The 23,723-nt window shown below is 36.7% G+C and overlaps 1 protein-coding gene across 2 annotated transcripts in view; it reads right to left on the bottom strand.

Annotated features, from left to right (window-relative positions):
• LOC121306259 (hyaluronan and proteoglycan link protein 1-like) overlaps positions 1-20,711 on the bottom strand; it is a 28,375-nt gene extending 7,664 nt beyond the window's left edge. Inside the window, exons 1-3 of one of the 2 annotated variants that reach the window (XM_041238005.1) lie at positions 20,613-20,711; positions 7,514-7,642; positions 2,549-2,917 (exon numbers count right to left, since the gene is read on the bottom strand). In XM_041238005.1, coding sequence (XP_041093939.1) covers positions 2,549-2,917; positions 7,514-7,616 — 472 coding nt within the window. In that variant the 5' untranslated portion in view covers positions 7,617-7,642; positions 20,613-20,711. Of the gene's footprint in view, positions 1-2,548; positions 2,918-7,513; positions 7,643-8,378; positions 8,462-20,612 lie in introns of those variants that run through there. The other variant, XM_041238010.1, reaches the window with a different exon arrangement.
• Positions 20,712-23,723: the final 3,012 nt, after the last annotated feature.

Genomic DNA, 23,723 nt, shown 5'->3' with positions numbered 1-23,723 from the left:
TTCTGACATTTACCAAAAACTTCCTGGTAAAGGCACTTGGTTATTCTTGAGGTTTACCAGTAAATGTCAGAAGTAAAGCATTATCATGTTGACTTATATGGGAAATTATATTGTTCACCTTTAATAACTTAAGAAATTTCATAGCACATGTATCTTTGAGTTTAAAAAGACATAGCAGCATTTTGTACTTGTTCTATGAAGGACACAAGAAGCCAAACTAATATAAAAGACTTAATAGTTGAAACCCATTATAACAAAGTAACCCATCGCATACCCGACTGCGGTGGGACCAGAGTAAGGACGGAGATGTAAAAAGTAAGATCAATGAATCCAGTTTTAAATACTGTAATGTACTCGGAAATTACAGTGACAAGGAGGCTAAACAGGGTTGAACACTAAGTTTATTGGCACCGACAAAGGCACGAAATGTACCAAACATTAACAAACAGCTATGTGCTGTAAGAATTGCAGGGTTGCTGTTGGCCACAACCACGTAACTAATATTTTGTTATCTTCAAAAACACACTGGGCTCTTTTATAGTTCGTCCCTACATGCCACTCTACTCACCACTACCAACATGGCTGTCCCCCAGTCCTACCACACCCGCTAAATCCCGCCCCCCCTTCTCCGAGTCTCTCAGACCAACCACCAGAAGCAGTCCTGTGTCTCCGCTCATCACTTCCCATAGAGTCATGTGGGGACCCATCAATCGTCATCCAATCAGCATCAAGACTGGTGATTGCCCCTCAGAGCAGGGCTAACAATGGAGTCTCAGCTCATAATTTGGTGTATGAGCCCCCGTGCATATTATACCATTATACACAGCTGTAACAAGTGCTATATTCACACATTGACATTCAGCTTTTGTTATGGAGATCCCCTAAATCCATTGTTTAGAAAGATACAGGGTATTCTTGCTTGTGACAGAGTAGCCATCTGCCATGTGGGTGCGTGCATTTGCTGCTGAGTGACAGACAGGAAGTCCAGATGATTGAAGTTGATACACCCTCAGTCAAACAGGATTTCTTTAAATATCAACACATATGTTTTTTATGTTCACTGCAATCAGCTGAAACAATTTTGGAAAGGTGCCAGGCAAATGACCTTGGATTATTCCTGCACTGTGTGGGTAGTATGACCATTCAATCTGACTCCCCCAAGGAAACAATATAAAATAACCAAGTGTTGTTCTAGCTATTTAAGATGCATTTTATAGCATCTAATAAATCTTTTGGTTATTTTTTACTTTATGGATCTGAAACTAATATTCACACATTTCTCGTGTACATGATTTGGTATGTGTTACTTTCCTATGATTTGCTAAGCCTTTTCCTTGGTATATTGCAGTAAACAAGTCTTATCATATTATTTAAATATAAAGACACCCTTATTGTCCCCCACCTCCCTTTCTTTACTCTACAGCTGTCCCTCATCATTCACTGAGTGTCCCACAAGTATTAGAAATATGGACAAAGACAGTTTATGTATTGCATGGTTCGACCTGTTATATTTCTTCTGAAGGTCTTGAGAATGGATTTCACTGTATTTAGATTTGACATTTTATTTTAAATGTAAATTCATTTGGAAATCACTGATAAAAAGTTTGAAGTATTGTCCATTAGATAAATCACTGGCGGACTGAACTACTCGCTGGACTCTACCTTTTTCAGCTCCTCTTTACAAGTTATTGCAACATCACTGGGACAACATACTTTATGCTCAGTACAGACCAGTCAAGTTTGATAAAAAATATATTTATATTTATAAAATACTATACTATATTTATAAAAAATATAGTATATTTACAAAAACATTTTGTTATGTGCGTGATTTCACCTTTACTATTCCATCAAACTTGTGAGGGGCCTAAATGATTACTAGTATTAGCTAAGCATTACAACAGGCATTCTGTTGCAGAGCACTAAAGCTAAAATGCCTGCTGCATTATTTGTCTGCACTGTGTACTATTCGCTTCAAGCCAAATTGAAAATTAGAGTTTGCAGATCTTTGCTAAAATTCGCCTGGGGAAATGTTTTATGGCTGGAACAGGAATCGAATCTCTTACAGCCTCTAACGGTTTCTGTTATTTCTGTCATGCAGGAATATCATTCTCAATTTTCTTGTCAAACATTGGATCAGAAAACAATAGTTTTTGTGCTACATAAGTTTTTTCATCAGTTGCCAGGACATCTTAGGACGCTGGACAATATATAGGCAAGAACAGACATTTTTGTGAACAGTTATTTTAAAAAGAGAAAAATAAAACAACCTATATTCACTAGTTTAAATGAGATGTTAATTGATTGTCACAAATAATTAAAAATGGCCAAAGTATAAGGTTATATGTTTTAGTGCTGTATTTCTTGTTGATTAATTGTTTTTGAGAGTGACAGCTGAAGAACCAATCAAAACTTTGCACGCACTAACTGTTCCTGAACCCTCTGAAGAGGATTTAACATTTGCATTACTATGAGTAAATAAGATGTGGGGTGGGAGGGGCACAGATATTAAATAAATACAACACAGTCATAGCAAAATAGCAATTACCTTGTAAATCAAGAGTGACAACTCCAGTGTCATCCTCCAGTCCTTCAATGATCTCACATTTGTACTTCCCGTAGTCGTCCAAGGTGATGTCAGTGATGATGAGGGAGGCGTCCCTGTTGCTGGCTTCCTGCAGAAATACCCTGCCATGGTAACTGCCGTAGCTCTTCTGATGGTTGCCCATGGCAACAAAGACATCAATCTCCTTGAGGTAATCTGTGGTGAGCTTGGTCCATTTGATCCTCGTCTTGGGACTGTTATCAGTGCCGGAGCTGAATTCGCGGTGGAACTTGCAAGGCAGTGTAGCGTTGCCACCGCGGTGGGAGATTACTTTGGTCTGCTCCATCTCCACTGATAGACGAGGTCCATTTTCTGAAATGAGGCGATAACTTGTGTTAATAAAGGTACAATTAAGAGTACTGTAGCCTTGAACATAATCTTTTATACTACTGAAAAGTTCACAATTGGCCCCTTTTTCCTTTTAGATAATATAATTACTATGTTGATGCAAAAATATAACTTTATTTATAGTATACTACAATATAATTAAGTACTATTAAGGGAAATTCTATCTATCTATCTATCTATCTATCTATCTATCTATCTATCTATCTATCTATCTATCTATCTATCTATCTATCTCTATATTCAATACATATTCAAGATACTAGCTTTCATATGGATTACATTGTAGAGATCTAAATACAAGGATGCATGTCTTTCAAGTTTACATTGACAAGGCTTTAGCATCCAGTGTATTTTATAATATTATAGTATTGCCCTTTATCTGAGTGACATTTAATTAGTTGGAGAGTTACAGTATAACATTAATTTAGATGTATTGTAGTTAATGTTAGGAACGGTAGTGATTGCACTGTACACGCAGGCAGTTACTGCATATGGCATAATGCACAATACATAGCTTTATAGTTGTCTTACTGAGGTCATGGAACTAGGACATATCACCAAGTACCAAATTAAATGGTTAAATCAATTCCTATGTATCACCCATGAAAACACTACTATAGTCCTGATAAGACTACCTCCATAGAAATCTAATATGAAAACGTCTAGCCAGATTGATGTAAAGCCCATTGCATAAGTCAATTAACTCACAAAGTTCATTCTCTTATTAATGGGTTAGTTAATAAGGGGAGAGCAGGTCAGTTCTCAATGGCGCATGTTCATTACTCCATATAAAAGTTTCCCATAGTAAAAGCAAAGCAAAGTGTAATAAAGCATAGTAAAAGTATGGTAATACATAGGTAAGCGTTGTAAATCCTACAGATGTATGGTAAAGCATATTTATAAGCACTGACTGCAATATGAAAGCAAGATGGCAACAGTTCCAAAACCACTGTATTCTCTAACAAAAATCCAGAGAATAGCTTGTCAACATGCTATTCTTAGTCCACTTTATTTATTTTTATTTGTATAGCTTTAGCATCTATTCAACTTAATTTAGGACCATTGGTATAATGTAACACCATGTTTACAGAGAAAGCAGCGTCTTTCATCATCAAGTTAACGTATTCTGTGTCACTGGACTATTCATAAAGCCACTAACCCACACAGTTACAGCAATGGGGGTGATAATCATAATACTCTTAATCTCCATCGTAATAGTGGCTTTTAAAAAGTGTCAAATGAGATCAAAGCAACGGCATGGATTTACATAACTAATGTTTTTGTGTATTTTAAACAGGGTTAACATGGAGCATCTGGTTCACTTTAACAGTATTTTCAGGCTGTAAATTGGGAAGATGGACTAAAATCTTAGAGACAAGCTATCAATATAGTGATTTGTTTTGTGCTGAATCAAAACGAAACAATGACATTTATTTATTTTTAACGGAAGCATGTTATTAACAGAGATATCATTGAAGATACTGCATACAGATTTATATATATATATATATATAAGAACAAGTTGCTAGTCTTTTGCTGTAGCAGAATCCAATGATCAGTTATTAGCAGCACATTTTATAATCACAAATGTCCCTACTTTGCTTTTGCCATTAATGGAGACATCAATTACAATGCTACTGGAAAACCAATTAGTTTGAAAGTCAGGTAATAATAACTTTTAATACTGCATAGCTTGTAAATCAAGTTACCCAGGAGCATGATGCCAACCATTACAACAAACTCAAAATATGTACTGTGACATTTAATTTGACATTTAGCAATTATAACACCAGTATTTTATCAGCTCGTTCAGAAGTGTAATACTGTGGCTTAGGCATTCTAAAGAGCTACAAGATTACCATGAGCATAAAAGTATGAAGCTTCATAAACTAAACACCTCATAAACAGTTATGAAAGTGGGGCCAATCTTAATTAACACAGCCGCTGGTCAAGTGTGCTAATATCTAGTGTCCATGTTGGTATTTACTGTCCATCTGCTTTTGATATGCAGTACTATGCTGGTATTTCTATATCAGTTTATGGGCTTATATTTCCAAACCTTATGCAATCTATGTTGACGTCTTAAGTGATTGACCTTTTATTGTTGTTTGAACTGATTGTTTTTTTTTATTTTTATAATATAAAATGTTATCATAAATATTTAAATGTCTCCTGCCCTTGATATATATACAATCAAGTATTGAAACAGATGAATACTGTGAATGCAGAAGGACAGGTGATGGTGCATTATTTTTATTTCTCTACAGCACCTTTTCATAGTGGACCACCATCACAAAGCACTTTACAAGATATGAGACTAGGGTGTGTGAGCTATGCATCAGTTGCAAAGTCACTTACAGCACCTCACCTGAAGGGCAGAGCACAAGGAGGTTAAGTGACTTGCTCAGGGTCACACAATGAGTTGGTGGTTAAATTGGGATTTGAACCAGAAATCTCTTGGTTACAAGCCTGTTTCTTTAACCACTGGACCACACAGCCTCCTATAATATGTGTATTTTGGTATCTCTAAATCGTCTCCACTTTGAATGCATGCAGTAATTTAGCATTTATCAGAATTGGGCCCTTTGTTTTTAAGCTGGTCACTTGATATTTTGGGGGGGGTGGGCTGCATCTTTTTTTCACCAAAGTCAGTATACAATGACCTTGTAACCTTGTGTTAGCAGCATAAGAACTGCACCTTAACTGCAGTATAACTATAATTCAATGCTAAAACGGCAGTTTTAAGCTATTGTTTTTAATAGAAGCTTGTGTAATACCCCCGCCCCATATGTGTCTTCTGATGTAGAAGAGACCATAAGTAAGGAGATGTTATTGATCTGCACCTACGTATGTTCCCTGAGCGCTGGTTCTACACTGTTATGAATTGTAATTATGTATGCACAGTGCAGCTACACTACAGTTAAACTGTGCTGCTGATGCAACGCACCTGCTCTGTATCTTGTCAAGTAGTATCAAGATGAAACACTGATAACATACCAGATTGGTCCTAGTGATGATTTTTAAAAAGTTCAAGTTGGGCGCTGTTTTTGAATAATCAAATCACTTACACAATACATATTACAGTACATTAGTTTTCTGAAAACTGTTTTTACAGTACATGAAGTGACATTGTAATTACTTATCCTCGCGATCCTGTACCAGTGTTGATGTACTGTCTTCTCGTAAAATCCCAACAGTGGTTTACAGTGTTTCATCTCATTTAACATTAATTTACACTAAAAAGCTCATTTCCAGCTTCTGAACCAGCATTATAATCTGCTGAGTCAACATGATGATCTGAAAGGTTGCACAACCAGCTCTGACCAGACTAAACACTACGCTGGACATTGCTGAAAAATCAGCAGGGCCATGCTCTGTGTCAGAGGCAAAAGCAAACTAGGATGACTTCAGCACCCCATGGGAGGTGAAAGGCTGGTTGCCAATTCTCGCAGAAAGCTTAATAGCTCAAAACTATTTAATGTTTAGCAATTTTCCTCTGTAAATTGGACAGACTAGAAATCAATGAGGCTTAAAGTCATGGAGAAAATAACCAGGCATATTCCCATGAAACTCAAACACATTTAAAAGTGAAGTCCCACCCAGGTCTTTGTTAAAATGTCCTGAAACTCAATTGTTATTCCATGAAATAAATGAAAGAAATCAATGAACCTGTCAATCATTATACAGCTGCATATATTATTCTATTGCAAGACCAGTACTCTGAGGAACCAAAGCATTTCAACATAGTTGCATCACCATGAAAAGATTAGATTTCATGAGGTACCTTGTTTAAAATAAGACTTTTTAGCAAATTGCTTTCAAAATCATAGTTGGTTTGGGCAGCTGATGTGAAACAATTTAGTAGTTTTTCCATATATAACTGTAACTTCAAATAAAATCATAAAATTTTCCCCAAACAAAAGTTTTGTCTATATTTTTTACATATAGTGATGTTGAATATATATGATACAATTTGATTTCTACCTGAATTTCATGTTAAAACAAAACCATTTTAAATTTTAAATGATATATATATATATATATATATATATATATATATATATTATATATATATATATATACACACACACCACACACACACACACACACACACACACACACACACACACACACACACACACACACACACACGATAACAGTTTCATATATATATATATATATATATAAGATATATATATATATATATATATATATATAACATATATGTTCTTATGGGCTAAACACAGCTTATTTAGAATGATAACATATCTGAAACAAGGCCAACTGTCAACTTTACCAAGTATGTTCTAACCTTTGCAGTGCATCTCAATGTCTGTTTTTATACTGTAGGTGTGAACGGCCAGAGTCAACCCTATCAGCCAACGCTGCTTTACTGGCTCAAAAATACAAAACTCATAATGCAATTACTGACCTGCTGGTAGTATATTAGTATGTTGTTGTGTTAATTAATAAAATAGTTGTTTATTATTATTATTATTATTATTATTATTATTATTATTATTATTATTATTATTATTATTATTAGTAGTAGTATCCTACCTGAGATGTAGATGGTTCTATGGTGTTCCACATCACTGTAGCTTCTCTCATAGGGATCTGCCAGACACAGTGAAGTCAGAGCTAGCAAAAGCAGGGAGTTCATTTTTACAGCACCAATGGGTCTCTTTACTGGGGGAAAAAAAAATCAAGATGATATTAAAATTAATCCACTGTAATGCTACTGCACATCATGAAAAAAGGGGTAATACAGATAGCAACATTTTAATCCTGATTAATATATCTTATGTTTTTTTTTTAAAAAAAAAACAATGTCGCAGTGTTATTTAACTTTACAAAATGTTCCCTTCTGAAATACTCTTGAATTTTAATAAAAAGTGAAGGAGAAATAATGTATAAAGACTATACACAATACAGTGTATAAGCAAACATACTGTACATAGAGTAAGTCTCTATCGCTACAGATCTGCACATACACATACACAGAAATTCCAACTGCAGTATGACTCCCGTGAAGCCTTGGAATGCAGATCTCACAATGTGCATCAATGTCAGTGTAAATCTTGTTATTGCAGAACCAGCCCAAGGAAATGAGCATGCTTATTACTTATACTTGAAATTGCCATTAAAGCAGTCATTAAACTTTGAACTCGCACTTTCAACATTCTTTAAATAGCCATTATACAGCATAAGAACAGAAACTCTCTATGCAGTATAAAACACAAGAGCAATTTGTAACGCAGCAGTACTAAAATAAAAACATAGTAAATGTAATTTTAACATATTTGACACTCAGTATCATGCAGCTAAATGAAACTTGCTAAACATATCAAAACATAAGCACATAACAAGATTAAACTCCCCTCTAAGGCAATTTGTATCTGAACATTTTAAAATATCAACTCACCATGATAAAGAGTGCTTGCACCTGAACGAGGTATGTGGAGAGACACACACAAACTAGGTTAGGGCTGTGGGGGCTCACACTGCAGTCACAGTGATTGATTTTTCATTCATTTCTACCTAGAATGCTGACGCACTCTCCCAGTGTGGCAGGTAGAGTTTCTGCAGTCAGCAGAACCAAGCGCTGCAGAACAGCCCTCACCAGCCTCCAAATAGTAATTAGGCAAATGAGGATCCGAAATAGATTAGAAAAGGACAGAAATAAAAGGCCCCTTCTGAAGGGAGTCCAAAATCATAGACGTGGTTTTGTGTCTAACTAAACTGCTTGATTTTTTTAGGATGCAACATCGATAATGGATAATTGCAAAGCATATGACATGGTTTATTTAGATTTCCAGAAAGCTTTTGACAGAGTCAAACTGAACGCAGTAGGGATTCAAGGAAACACATGTACATGGATTAGGTAGTGGTTAACATGTAGAAAACAGAAAGTAATGATTAGAGGAGAAACCTCAGAAAGGAGTGTGGTAACCAGTGGAGTACCACAGGGATCAGTATTAGGTCCTCTGCTATTCCTAATCTACATTAATGATTTCGATTCTGGTATAGTAAGCAAAATTCACAGACAACACAAAAATAGGAGGAGTGGCAAACACTGTTGCAGCAGCAAAGGTCATTCAAAATGATCTAGACAAGATTCAGAACTGGGCAGACACATGGCAAATGACATTTAATAGAGAAAAGTGTAAGGTACTGCACACATTGCATTATAAATATCATATGGGAGATATGAAAATTAAAGAAGGACTCTATGAAAAAGACCTAGCAGTTTTTGTTGACTCAGAAATGTCTTCATCTAGACAATGTGGGGAAGCTATAAAAAAGGCCAACAAGATGCCCGGATACATTGTGAAAAGTGTTGAATTTAAATCAAGGGAAGTAATGTTAAAACTATACAATGCCTTAGTAAGAACTCATCTGAATATTGTGTGCAGTTCTGGTCACCTCACTACAAAAAGGATATTGCTGCTCTAGAAAGAGTGCAAAGAAGACGACCAAAATTATTCTGGGTTTAAAAGGCATGTCATATGCAGACAGGCTAAAAGAATTGAATCTATTCAGTCTTGAACAAAGAAGACTATGCTACAACTTAATTCAAGCATTCAAAATTCTAAAAGGTATTGACAATGTCGACCTAAGGGACTTTTTCAACCTGAAGAAAGAAACCAGGGGTCACAAATGGAGATTAGACAAAGGGGCATTCAGAACAGAATATAGGAGGCACTTTTTGTAACTTTTTTAACATGAATTGTGAGGGTCTGGAATCAACTCCCCAGTAATGTTGTTGAAGCTGACGCCCTGGGATCCTTCAAGAAGCTGCTTGATGAGATTCTGGGATCAATAAGCTACTAACAACCAAACGAGCAAGATGGACTTTCTTATGTTCTTATGTTCTTATTTTAACCCTATTCATCTCGGAAGAGCTGGAGAACTTGTTCAGTGCTGTGCAGGCTGCCAATGCAGGGATAGTTTCCAAAATTTTCACATGCTTCTTTGTAATCTAAAGCATTTATCAGTAAAGCGTGTCACCCACAGCAGTAGAAACAGACAGCGTTTACCATTCTGGGAAAGCCCACAGCGCTAAACCAATAAGCAATAGCAAGATAGGACCACAGATCAATGTGAGCCTCATAAGAAAAGACAGGATTCTCAGGTCACAGGAGCAGTGCAGCCATCACATACAATGCCCAGAGCCTTCATTGCATTTGGAAAATGTGAGAGGGCTGTTTAATGACTAATAGAAAACACCCTTGGCAAGGCTGAAAATGAGGTTGAGGCTGGGGAGGAGGTAAACTGAACAGTACGGGACAGACTCAATGGGGGGGGGGGGGTTCTATAAAACGATAACAAACAGGTCCAATTATACACTGGCTTGAATATGTCTGCTTCATTTGTGGTGAGTTTCTTCTCAAGCAAATTAGCATTCTTGCAGGTGTATTTAGTGTTTCCTGCCTGAGCCTTTGCATACCTTTACAGTTATACAGCAGAAGCATTTGTCTTTTGCACCTTAAAGGAAGTTGCTCAATATCAGTATATAGTATTATTAACACACATAATAATGTGCCCATGTTTAACAAATGTCATATTATATAACAAAACTATGAAACAAATGAGACAGTACCAGTTTTTTGTATGAACAAGAACAAGCAACTTTTTCAGTAAGCCGTGCAGAGTGAATATTAAAAACATAGAAAAAGCACAGCCAAAATAAGCACAGATAGCACTGACTCAGTCAATAACAAATGAGAACAGACAGCAATGACTCAGTCATTAACAAATGAGAACAGACAGCAAAGACTCAGTCATTAACAAATGAGAACAGACAGCAAAGACTCAGTCATTAACAAATGTGAACAGATAACACATCACAAGGCAAGCTAATCCACACACAGGAGGAGGGCGGGCACAAACCCGGGACCTTTTGCACTGAAGCATAGCGCCAATACCGCTGTACAAAGGAGCTGGCGCTATGCTTTAGTGCAAGTGGTCCTGGGTTCACGCCGGCCCTCCACCCGTGTGTGGATTGCCTCGCCCTGTGTGAGGCGCCTGCCTGCGTTAACCAAGATCATTACAGTATGTGTATATATATATATATATATATATATATATATATATATATATATATATATATATATATATATATATATTTGTTGCAACTTTCTGTTATGTGGAATTTAATAAACAAGAACTCAAATGGTGAGTTTTTTCCCCTCTTCACTTTGCAATGCCATTTCCACGTTTGTTTTATTTGAAGTGTTTAAAGGTAAATTTAAGTTTTTGTTTGCTTGTTCAGCTACAAAAAGGCACAAGTAAACCTGCTGTTATTACTTTATGAAAACATGTTGATGGCCACTGATTACTGTGAAGAAACAGCAATGGCAAGGAATGAAAAAATAATAATAATAAATGTGTTGTCAAGTTTATGTACTATTTATTTTGGGAATAAACAAAACAATCTTTAACTTGAACTGCTATTTGGCTCCTTTGCTTTGAAGTTAATTCACTAGGGTAAAGTAAGTCCTTTACTCCTGGGATATTTTTCTATTTTAACGTGTTACATATTGTAAGGTCTTGCTGTAAAAAAAGGCACACACACAGGACCACGCCCCCCTGCCCGTGCTGTTGCTATGCTGTCTCTGCCAGCATTCACAGCAATATAATGGCTTTAATTACTTTCTGAAAAACAAACGAATATCTAAGTGAATATTTAAATTGTGAGCGAATCTTTGTGGTATTTAAATTGTGAGCGAATCTGAAGTCAATCTTTTTTATTATATTTGTTTCTGATTGAGTGTTTTGAAATTGTGACGGATACTTTTAAAAGTCAACATGCTGTTAGAAACTTTGCTATGGTTTATATATCTGCTGTGGATTGCGTGGGTATGTGTGCTGGAAGGGGGTGGGTAACTCTATGTAATATGTTTACCACAATATCTTCCTCACTGATATCTTGTGAACATCCCTGGCAAAACAATAATGTGTGTGACTCACCAGTCAGGGCAGTGATACACTACTGAGCAGTGATGCACACAATAATGCACGCCTGCAGGGAGCAGTTACTGGAGTTCATCCAGGGTTACAGTATAAGCAATGGTGCTGTTTACTTCATGAACACATGCAGAGCACAAGGACTATTCAAAAAGCTATCTAGAGAGGCATTAGGAAATGTAATATTGTCAATAAACATACAAACAACTTGGTGGTGGCACAAGCTGTTTTTAAAACTCTGAAGCACTTTAAAATAATATGGAAGCATATTTATGATATAATATATATATATATATATATATATATATATATCTATATATATATATATGATATATATATATATATATACTCTATATATAGTGGCAGGGGAGTGACAGTCTGGTGTGAGTAAACAAATAACACCTTTTTTAGATTTCTGTTGTTTTAACAAGTGATATGTGCATACCAAGTGCTTTTCATAGTATCGACCGGTCTCAGTTAAGCTTTCCCAGGATGGAGTCATCTCTTAATGTGTCAGTGTGGCTTTGTTCACAGAAAGGCAGAAGTAATCTAATCTCTGCTTATAGTTTCTGATGAAAGAGGATTTATCAAATGTAGTATTTTGCCAGGGTGATTAGGGGGCCTCTAAGATTTCTTCTTTAAAGCTTTCCTTGAATAGAAAGTTTTTCTAAGAAAGAAAAATTCAGAAAAACAATGTTTTCCTGAGCTTTTGAAAAGGAGATAGCGATAGGAGCACGTGAACTGCATCAGCAAGAGCTAATCTTCATGTACCAGTGCTGGTCTTCTTCCTGCAGGCTCAGCTCTGCCTCACCAAACAGCTGCTATCAGACCCTTCACAGAGAACAGAAACAGCATCTGAAAGGAGAGACCTTGGCAGCTCCATAGGTAACTTGGTTATTAAGATCATTATTTCTGTAGATTCATCTTCAGCCAGGAATTCCCACTTGAAATTAAAAAAAAAAAAATACTGCAAATATCCGCACTTTTACAATATGCAGCAGCCAGACAGAGCCGCTATTTATTCACCTATAGGTTTTTGTTCTTTTTTTAATTCTCGCCTAGTTTCCAAACAGTTATCTTCAAATGTGTCATGTGAATATTATGATTGGATGTTGAAAGGACACACATTTCATTTCTAATAATGAAATCTAATTTGCTTGCCAGCTAAAGTCGGCATTGGTTTCTCTGCAAAAATGAAGACCGTCAAAGCAACAACATAACATATCAGCCACATTACAAGTACATGCAGAATAAAACAACACCATTTAACAATGGCATTGCCAGTTAACCCTTAACATGTCTCACTAAATCTTTAAACAGCAGAATAATCACGTTTAATCAAGGTTCTTGTACTCTTTCTCCTTTCCTTTCACCTTTTCACTTTCCTTTCAACAGACCTCCCAAGTTATCAAAGGCTTTTAGTTGAGAAGCCCATCCCTGCACAAATATTCATGCAATGAATCTTCTACCGAGTGCATTGTTTCAGTTTTAAATACATCCTTGCTCTTAAACCAAAACAGAGTGAAGGGCTGTCTGTTTGTCTGGAAACATGCACACTTTGGCATTTATTGTTCAAAGAATAATACTGTATTAGTTCGCTGAGGGACTCAATAGCAACATCTGGATTAGGTTTCTGTGTACATGTACATTTGATTGAGGCTGAATGAATAAGTCTTTCAAGACGCAGTATAATACAAGTATTGCCCATACGATAACCGTATGGAAATGACATTAGAAGGCACATGGCTTGAGTTTAGCTATGGTATGCCATTATTTTTGTACATATTCACTTTAGAAATATTCTTCACCTTATAGTTGACCAATACATATTTTGGTTCTTTGCTTACTGACATTGCTTTACTACAGATGTGTTCACTTTTTCTTTAAATATTTTACAATATATTATACAAGTTGCAGTTTCTTCCTGAAACAATCATCTCCACTTTTAATCTGCTTTATATTTCTGAAATCTACATATGCTGATAAAGACAAACAAAGAACCAAAAGACTGTCAGCACAAATGAGGAGCCAGTGCTAATGATAACACATTAAGAAAACAGATTGGAAAGCCTGGTTACACCTGTGAAAAAATACTGCTGCCTTCTGTAGTAAATACTACAACATCCAGCGCTAATGTGCTGTAGTATACTATAGTTTGTTGTACTGTAAAAAGTGGTTATTTGTAGTATCCAGCAACATTACCCATAGTTCTACAGTCTGTTCAGTATTCTACAATAAATACTACAATGTGCAGTAGTGGTATTTTTTTAATACAGAATTATTCTCCAGTCACCACAGTAAATGCTTCTGACTACTTTAACCTCCTTGAAAGCAAATACTTGAGAATACTACAACCAATTACAGTATGTTGCAGTTATCTGCACTAATTGTATGCATTTGCATCTGCACGTGAAAGTATAAGGTCAATGTTACAGAGGAGGAGAGTTTTACAAGGATATCATTCGGGAAGCCGAGAGAAAAACACAAAAATCAACACTTCACTGCTGCATGGAGACTTGTGACACACTCGTCTTTGATTCTCCTGTTTGTATTTGTAGTCAGGTCTACAGATCCGTCAACTTGTCAGGCATCCATTGTGATGCAATTCTTAAACCATTAATCTTATGGTGCCCATTTTACAGTCCATTAGCAGCTTTTACTTTGCTTAACCTCATGATGTGCCAATTTTATGATGCTGTCAGAATGCAAAGCGTACTGAAATGCAACATGACTTGTGCACCCAACTGTTAATTATCATTATTTATATGGTCTGGCATATATAAACAGAGATTTCACAAGTATCCATTTTAAACTCTTGGAACAACCTGGGTTTCATTCCAAGGCTCTCAAATCTAACCTACAAAGACAAATGCTGTCATGATATTCGCTACAGACGAAAGTTAAAGGAATCCTTTATGATATATACAATTCAACAAATGACATAGGAGACCGGCAACATAAACTAAATAAACTAGAATAGTGCACCTGTAAAACTTCGCTCTGGAATAGATAAAAAAAGACTAAATACATACCTCTATTTTCACCACTATGAACATGATTGGACTAATGCCATCTGAATCATGTGAAAGTCCAGTTCAGTAAACAAGGCTAAGAACGCAAACCTCAGCTTGCTGCTTTGAAGCTGTGTGGATAACACACCAGGGCCTGTCTCTCATCCCAACACATCCACCATCGCACTATTGTTAAGAGTAATACAGACTAGATAGGAGTAATCAGCCGAGCCTGGCACTTCCACGCTCCCCAGCTGGTAAAAACACCATGGTGTTTCTCAGAGTCTTTGGAACAGATTTACTCCACTACCATTATCTTATTGTTTAAAACTCATATAAAAAAGGGAGGGAGCTTGAAGCAACACTTTAAATTGCACTTAACATACCTGCCTTTCACTATGATTTGTTTTGCTTTATAACAATTCTCTAAGCATTTGCTATGCTATACCAGAGCTTTGTGTTCCTGTACAACTACCTAGAAACAGGTGGGATCAGTTATATATCTTGTGAGGACTTTCTTCCCAGTTTTAAAATGTTACAATTGATTGATACCTTTCAGAAAAAATAAAAATAAAAAAAAGAATCCACTACTTCATTTTAACTGTAGGGGTCAGTCACGTACACACCCACTAAACTTTGATTTTCACAATCCCACCTCTGGCAAGCTACAAAATATTCAGTTTGAGGTTTTACTCAGAATCTTTTAACATTTTTTATCTTATTTTATTGTTTTACTTGATATTTTGTTAGCAGTAAGCCATAAGAAGTAAATATAAAGTTAAAGCGCTGTCATACACATCCTTGTAATGTGCACTATTACACTCAAAAGAGCCTTGCACTGGGAAAGAAAATGGCATATGATCATGGCCATACCTAGCTATGAGAACACTGAGGTCGTGTTCTCATAGCTAGATGCTCATGTAAAAATTCTGGTAAAGTACAAAAGACTCCTTTATTTTCTCTGTTGGTTTGCCGTGTAACACAGATTTGGAGGTTGAATAATACATACCAAGCAGTGATATAAATACTGCAGCTATACCCTTGGTAGAATGGCAGCTCTGCTTACGATGCTGCATACAATATGATGTATTCATTTACGTTTTAAATGCAGTGTCTCATTTACACACAGGACCCTGAAGTGCCATGCTATTCCTGGTGTAAATGTGTACATTCTCCAGAGGTCATCACTTATAAGTTTGTTTTACAGGGGTGGTCTTAAAAGCATAAAAATCTTGTAATCGTGTTCATATCAGCTTTTAAAAAATGCTCATATTCGCTTTGAAACAATTGTTGAACCTCTTCAATAGGTAACAAACACAACAGGTGCTGCTGTACAGTATATCCCAGATAGGAATTTCGAAAACGAATCCTCAGATGAAAAGTAAATGAAATACCTGCCTGCCACTGCAAAATAGTGGACATAATGTGTGCGTGTGTACAGCACTGTATCTGTCTTTATAAAACGACATCTCAGCAACTGCCTCAGGACAACTGCAGAGATCTTACAAACATCATCACACTTACAGCCTATTCATGCTCAGTAGTAATGTGTTGGAAACTTCAGTCTTAGGGATTGTCTAGGTCAGGGGTGAAATTCTACCGGTACTCACCAGTTCTCTGTACCGGGACTTATTTTGATGCCAGTACTGAGTACCAGGACTTATTTAATCCGCTTTTCATCCAACATGGATGCATTCCATCCACCCAGTCCACTAGCGCAACATTTCTCAAATGCGCTTTCATTCAGCACAGTGTTGCTTGCATTCTGTTTCCTCATACTGCTTCTGTTTCTGTCAGCTGCTATTGGCCACCATTAATGTCAGCATAATCACTGCATGTTGACTGGCCGTGCTTTCATTCTGATCAGATTCCATTTTGGCAAAAGTCACAAATCTCTGCACATTTCTCTTTGTGTCAACGCTCATTCATTGATCTATGAAAGAAGACCTTAGCAGTGAAACATGGAAACAGCAGTATGGAGTAATTTTGATTATTATGATGTAATATTTATTTTCTTTAGTGCGGCTGAGAAACTATCTGAAATATTAGAAACAAACATTGCTGCACAGTGATCAACGTTTTGTTTTGTTGCGATCCTAGTATTTTCTGTTATGAGGATTGTAATAAACCAAAACCAAAACGTTGAGGTGTTTTTTTTTCTTTGTACAATGCCCCCTTTTCTAAAACATTTTGAAGAGTTTATTTAAGTTAAACATGAGTTTTTAGTTCTGTGTACATCTAAAAAAAAAAGCAGAAGTAAACCACAGTAATGCTATTACTTTATAAAAATGTGTATTTTGCCACTTTGTTTATTGTGCAGAAACCACAATACCAGGGATACATTTTTTTTTAAGTCTACTTTTATACTGTTTCTGCCTGAAAATTATTTTTATGGAATAGATCACGGTGATTAATCTGCGTAGAAACACAACAGAGCAACACACAGAATATATTATTGTAAGATAAGTAATAAGTAAAAAATACAAAAAAGAAACAAGAAACAGGGATATATGTTCTAATCCACGGCTATTATTGTAGCATGGCCAGGTCCTGTTGCAGGTGAGTATCCAGGGTCTGGAAAGCACAGGGATGATTGCTGAGAATACTATAGAGATTAAAATGGCCAAGTCAAGCATGTTATTAGTAGTTGTAATAGTGTCTGTTACATACAGATTTGAGGGGTATTTTAGCTGCTATTATGTATTGTTTGACTTAGAAATTTAGTATAATTTTTTCCTAGAACAGTTGTTTTTTAATACCATTTTTTATAACATCATCCTTTTTTTATCTTGAAACAAAACTCCCTCTCTACAGCAGTTACTGTATAGTGTAATACTTCTTAATGCTTGTCATTTAAGGCTTATCTTAAGTGTTCTATTACAGTGCATGACTGAGCCATACATGCAGAGGATACAATGCTTTCAGTATTTTCAGCTTCCTTGTTTGTGCTGAATTGGTTATAACTGATCAGTTATTTTTTAAGGCTTATTTTGTATTTACAAATGTATTGTGTACCGATATGTATACATTTTAAAAGTTCTTATTCATTGGCACTCAAATTGTCTCCAATTTTAAAATGTTTACGCCTGGCTGTGCATATGAGTATCTGCACTTCTTTGTTCAGAGTTTCACCCCTGGTCTTGCTGATATAAATAACGTATCATGTGTTGTTTGAAGGAACCAGGCTGTGCTACCTCACAATGCATCTGAATTATACATAACTGAATATGCTAAGAGAGGGACAGACAGAATATATTCACCGAACCACCACAAGAGGGCACTGTTGATCTACTGTACAAAGTGCAGTGGTCACTTATGTTTGCCATTCTGATCTGCAGAGCTGCAATACTGCAGTCAATTTAAAGCCAGCTCCAACTTACTTCCTGTTTAAGGCTGACTTTGCCACCCCTTTAAAATGCAGCAACACTCTTTGTATGACAACCAATAATACCTGTCGTATTTACTGCTCCATCTCTGAAGAAACAGACAATGACATATCTCTCTCTCGCAAACAGAGGTTTACAATACAGCGCTGACAATGCCAAACATGTCAGCCGTGTTATATATTGTAGCGATCTCGGTTCCCGCAGACAGGCGCTTCACCCAGGACCTCTCGCACTGAAGCACAGCGCCGATACCGCTGCACAAAGGCGCGTATATCAGGCTTCTGTCTTTGTATGTGAATACGTCAACTACCAGCCCTGCTGCTGCCTTCCCTCATGCATGCAGTTCGGGACAACTATTATAAGCCACAGCTAGGCAGACGTATTGACATCGTCCGGCTTTATTAGAATAGACCTACTACCGATCCGTTTTTTACATGTAGTCCTATGTATGTATGTATTTTACTGTCAACTACAGGCCTGTATACCACTACAGTACTGGGCACACGCGAAAGATTGCCGTTATGATACTCAATTTTGAAAGACTTCTTTCCTTTTGCGGAGACCAGTAGATGGCGGACTACACCCACTGAACTGCACAAAAAGTCCCCATTCATGCAGTAAATAAAGAAGCGCATTATTAATTTATACCGTTACACAGACTCTGCCCCAATATTTGTTTAGTCAGCTGTTTCCTCCAGCACTCCTTACACTTCACAGAAGTGTAGGTCTTGTATAAATTCCCTTTATAAGATCGTTAGCCCGATCGTTAGAACATGCAGTCATCATAAGCACTACACAAGCGGTCTTTCACCCGCTCAGCTCCTGCACGATACAGCTACAGACTGGAGCCACACAGTCTCCACAGCTCAACAGAAGCAAATTGAGCGCTGAAAACCCCTTTAAATCTTACTTTCACTTTTTGAACCCCTGCTAGTTAACAATAGTGCATCGTCTTACTTTTTTTGGACGGGTCCAACAATGCATAATTATTTGCCTTGCTGCAGTCGACAGCAAAGAAATACGAATTATAATACGAACTGTATCTGTTTGCCCTTTTAGTTTAATGCGGTACAAACTCTGGTATGCATGTACACATTGACTTAAACAGTGTACCTATCCATTAATAGACAGAGAAACAGATATAGGTTTCCTGTAATGTGTGTTGTCTCAATAAGCGTACAGCACGCGTTGGTTTAACTTCCATGGTGTTTGCGCCATCATAACAATACATTCATTCTTTCAGATAGGTACAGTACTGTATACATAGCAATTATACTGTATACTGTATTAATATACAATATCAACTGATGTGGATTTATGAAGGGTACGTCGATTCATACTTAATTCATGTAAAAATATCACAGTAAATGTGATTATTATCACACGACTCAAATATTCTAGAGCCGGACTACTTGAACGAGATTCAATGTAACACCGTTAAGAAAAAGAAGAACAACAAAAACACAATAATAAAATTGGGCGCTTTTCCCCTTAAAAGCATTACATCTGATTTAGATTTGGCTCTGCTGTTTGTAGTTTATTATACGATAGCTGGAGATCTCTATGACGATCTGTTGCGTTGCATCTCGAATGACTAGCACTGATCTGAACACTAGATACCACCGAATATGCATTCCCAGCTGCGCGCGTCTTGTATACTCTACAGGTTCCAAGGAAAATATCTCGCAGGTCGAGGTCAGAATATTACATCACACGTCAACTCACTCTCCTGCCATATGCAAGCGTTTTTGTATGATTTAGCTGACAAGCCACAGAATCAATGAAAAATAACCTCCAGGAATGCTTAAAAACGGCCACACTTTACATCTGTAAACAACATATACCTTACTTAACATAGCATCGAAATCTAATTATACAACTACAACAACAAATACATTTACTACTACTACCACTGTTGTACATCTTAAGATACGCGATAATACTATACATGAATCAATTACTCGATTAATCCCTGTAGTTCTACACAGGTGTATGTTATGTTCAAGGTAAAGCTTCGTTCTGGATAGTGTTCTAATGGCTATATGGCAACAGTGTACATCAAATATGAACTAAAATCCCCCCAAACTCTATTCAAATGTACACTTATCCACACTCAAATGAAACGGTTCCTTCTGTACTGCGCATCCCACCATTAACACGCATACATAAAACTCTTGAAATGACAGGTCCTTCTCTGAACTTCTAAGACATTCTGTTTTATAAATTAATACTGCGGTCGTATTGTCAGATCCGTGTATATAACAGAACCAAATAAAACTTCAGTGTGCTCACCTTGTTCAGCTGTGTGTTAAGTTCAGAATGCGTCTTGGTTAATCAGTGGTCCTAACCCAGGGAGGTGGGGACCCATTTTTTCACAAAGTTAAAGGAGGAACCACGTCATAAGCAAGCAATACGCCTTAATTCGAGAACTGTTATTTACTGTGCAAACAAACCCCCATATAGAAAACTGCATTTTGAAAAACAAGATGCACTTAGGGGAGAACAACCCATGCATTCACCTTGATACAGAATCCCGGTCTCCTGACTTTCTTCTCCAAGATAGAAATAATAAACAAGGCATGAATGGTCTAGTATTCAAGCTTCCTTCGGATGCACAGTCAATGCCACAGTTGTAGCCAGTGTAAATTTGTGTTGCGTCTTCTTTGAAACTGCTTAACTTGTGTAAGGTGGCACTTCAAACTGACAGCTGGGTACATCTGGCATTTATAGCACGATCAATGCACGGGGAGTCGAGTGGGTGCAATCCTAAAAGCGATGTATCCATGAACTTTAACTTAGTCCTCAGGTGAATAATAATAATGATAATAATAATAATAATAATAATAATAATAATAATAATAATAATAAATAATAATAATAATAAAAAAAAAAAAAAAAAAAAAAAAAGCATAATAACATACTATGAGAAGTAGTGTTACTTGTGAGAAAATCATAAACACATGTAATGCACACACACTGGACCGACCCGAACGTGTTTTTGTCCATGCAGAATTTTTTTTTTTTTCTCACTGAGTGCTTTTGATCAAGTGTGCATCTAAAATCTGGCAACTACTTGTTAATACGTAGCAGTCTTATGCAACGCACACTTCTTACACGCATTGTTTCAGGCGAGGTTGCGTTGAACTCGGTAAACGAACTGTCACATCTTTAACACAGATTGATTTGTGACTGTGATGGTACGCGCCCCAGACAGAAAGTAAACACATTGTTCACGCGCCAGACACATCTGCTGTTTCATCAACAGTCCAAGGGTAAATTAGCATGCTAAGGAGAAGAGTGACTATTTTCTGAAAAAAAAAAAAAAAACACCACCGAACTAGACAAGAATGTATTTAAGGAAATTGTGTGTAATTATGTGATTGATGCATTTTAAAATTAATCTATAACAGTTAATCTATATCATAGTAACTCTTAAGAGGATATTTAAAAGCAACTGTATTGCTATGAATGGGGTTTATTGTATTTGTGGATTCCTTCCATCAAATGACCACAAAGTGTTGAATTCCATTTAATTTCACTGCAGTGCATTTTATTAATTCGGTTCAAAAAATGAAGAAAAAAAAAAACAGAACAGCTTCCAATAATAAGTGTATTTGGGGTGAAGGGTGGATTTTTTTGAACAGAACAACATTGGAGACTTTTCAGGAAAAAAGTTACACTCGTTATACGAAGTCACTCTATAAGGTGTACCAAAGTTGCAAGAATAAGCTGAGAGGCACAACAAATGTCAGTTTCCATCGGGAATCAACATGTTTATCACCCCCCATCTATGCATGTGCTACCTTAGCTTTTAAAGCTACAGTATAGACACGCTTTCACAAAAATCTTATATTCTAGTTGAGTAACACGTCGTATAGATGACAATAACATAATTAAAAAAAAAAAAAAAAGTTTCTAAGTGGGTGTTTGTTATACTGGTAACATCAACTATACAGCTATATAGAAACGTCGTATTTGTAGTTTAATTAATTGTACAATTTAGTTACAGATAATTTAACTAGTGTTCGTATGAAATCTGCTGTGCCAGAAGGGGGCGCGTATGTGACAAATCAGTTGGGACCACAGGAAAGTTGTTCTAAGTATGTACTGTAGAGAGTAGACAAAAATAGTCTCCTGAGGAAAAAAAAAAAAGATTTTTATTACATGGAAAACTACTGAAGTGAAGATTAATAGCCTTACAAAACCTGAACACACAAATTTACTTTAAAGGCAGGTCAAGCAAACATGCATAAACATGTCTTTACACAACAGGGGCGTTTCACTGAGGACACAGCACAACTGACAGTATATGGTGCATATATCAGAATGCTGGAAAGGGTCATCACTATGCTCATATTCTAGTACATAGGTACTCAACTCTGTCCCTCAAGATTAACTCCAGTCCAGATTTTTACTCCAGGTTCTAATGTAGTTAAGCTACTAAGAGGTAATTAACTAATTTGGGACCCAGTTGGAATAAAGACCAGGACTGGAACAGATCTCGAGGGCCACTGTTCTAGTTTATAGATTGAAACCTTTTTGTGTGTGTGTGGATTTTAATTTTCTTTAGCAAAATGAAAAAAAACTAACAAATTCTGAAAACAGAAGAGATCTTTAACCACATAACCGCAGCTGTAGGTAATAGGACTACATCAATTTGAGGATGCATTTTTTCAGTGTTTTACTTATAAAATTAGCAAAATGAGAGAGAGAGAGAGAGAGAGAGAGAGAGAGAGAGAGAGAGAGAGAGAGAGAGAGAGAGAGAGAGCATTTTTCTAAAAGGGAAAGTCTTCGACCAATGCGTGCTGCCAGTGCTAACTTACACATGCGAAACCTGGACCCTCAATACAAAAATGAGTCAAAAATTACAAACAACTCAATGGAGTATGAAAAAATGCATGCTGGGAATAACAAGACGAGACAGGAAAAGGAAGGAATGGCTAAGAGCGCAAACAAAAGTATGCACTGTTATTATAAGAGCAAAAAAAACCTGAAACGGCAGTGGGCCGGGCATGTAGCAAGAAGAACAGACCATCGCTGGACCAAGGAGATACTACACTGGATCCCAAGAGAGATAAAGCGACCAAGAAGACCATCTCTGGAAGAATGCAAAATGAAATTAGGAAACACGCCGGAGCAACGTGGATGAGAGACGCAGCAGACAGGCTTTTGTGGAAGAATCTTGAGGAGGTCTTCAACCAATAGTGGATTAAAAAAGCTGAAGAAGATGATGATTATATACACACACACACACACACACACACACACACAACCTGGCACAGACTCCACAAGGTGATGGATCCACGCACATTTAATGCACTTGGTGCAGAGAGGTAGGAGTAAGATTGTGCTGATCAATGTGTCATTGATTTTCACCCTAAACATGCTGAATTGGATTGAGAT

Source organism: Polyodon spathula, chromosome 2 (assembly GCF_017654505.1).
Source record: "Polyodon spathula isolate WHYD16114869_AA chromosome 2, ASM1765450v1, whole genome shotgun sequence".
Lineage (NCBI taxonomy): Eukaryota > Metazoa > Chordata > Actinopteri > Acipenseriformes > Polyodontidae > Polyodon > Polyodon spathula.
The sequence above is the reverse complement of the archived record's forward strand: the minus strand, read 5'-3'. Positions and strand labels throughout refer to the sequence as shown.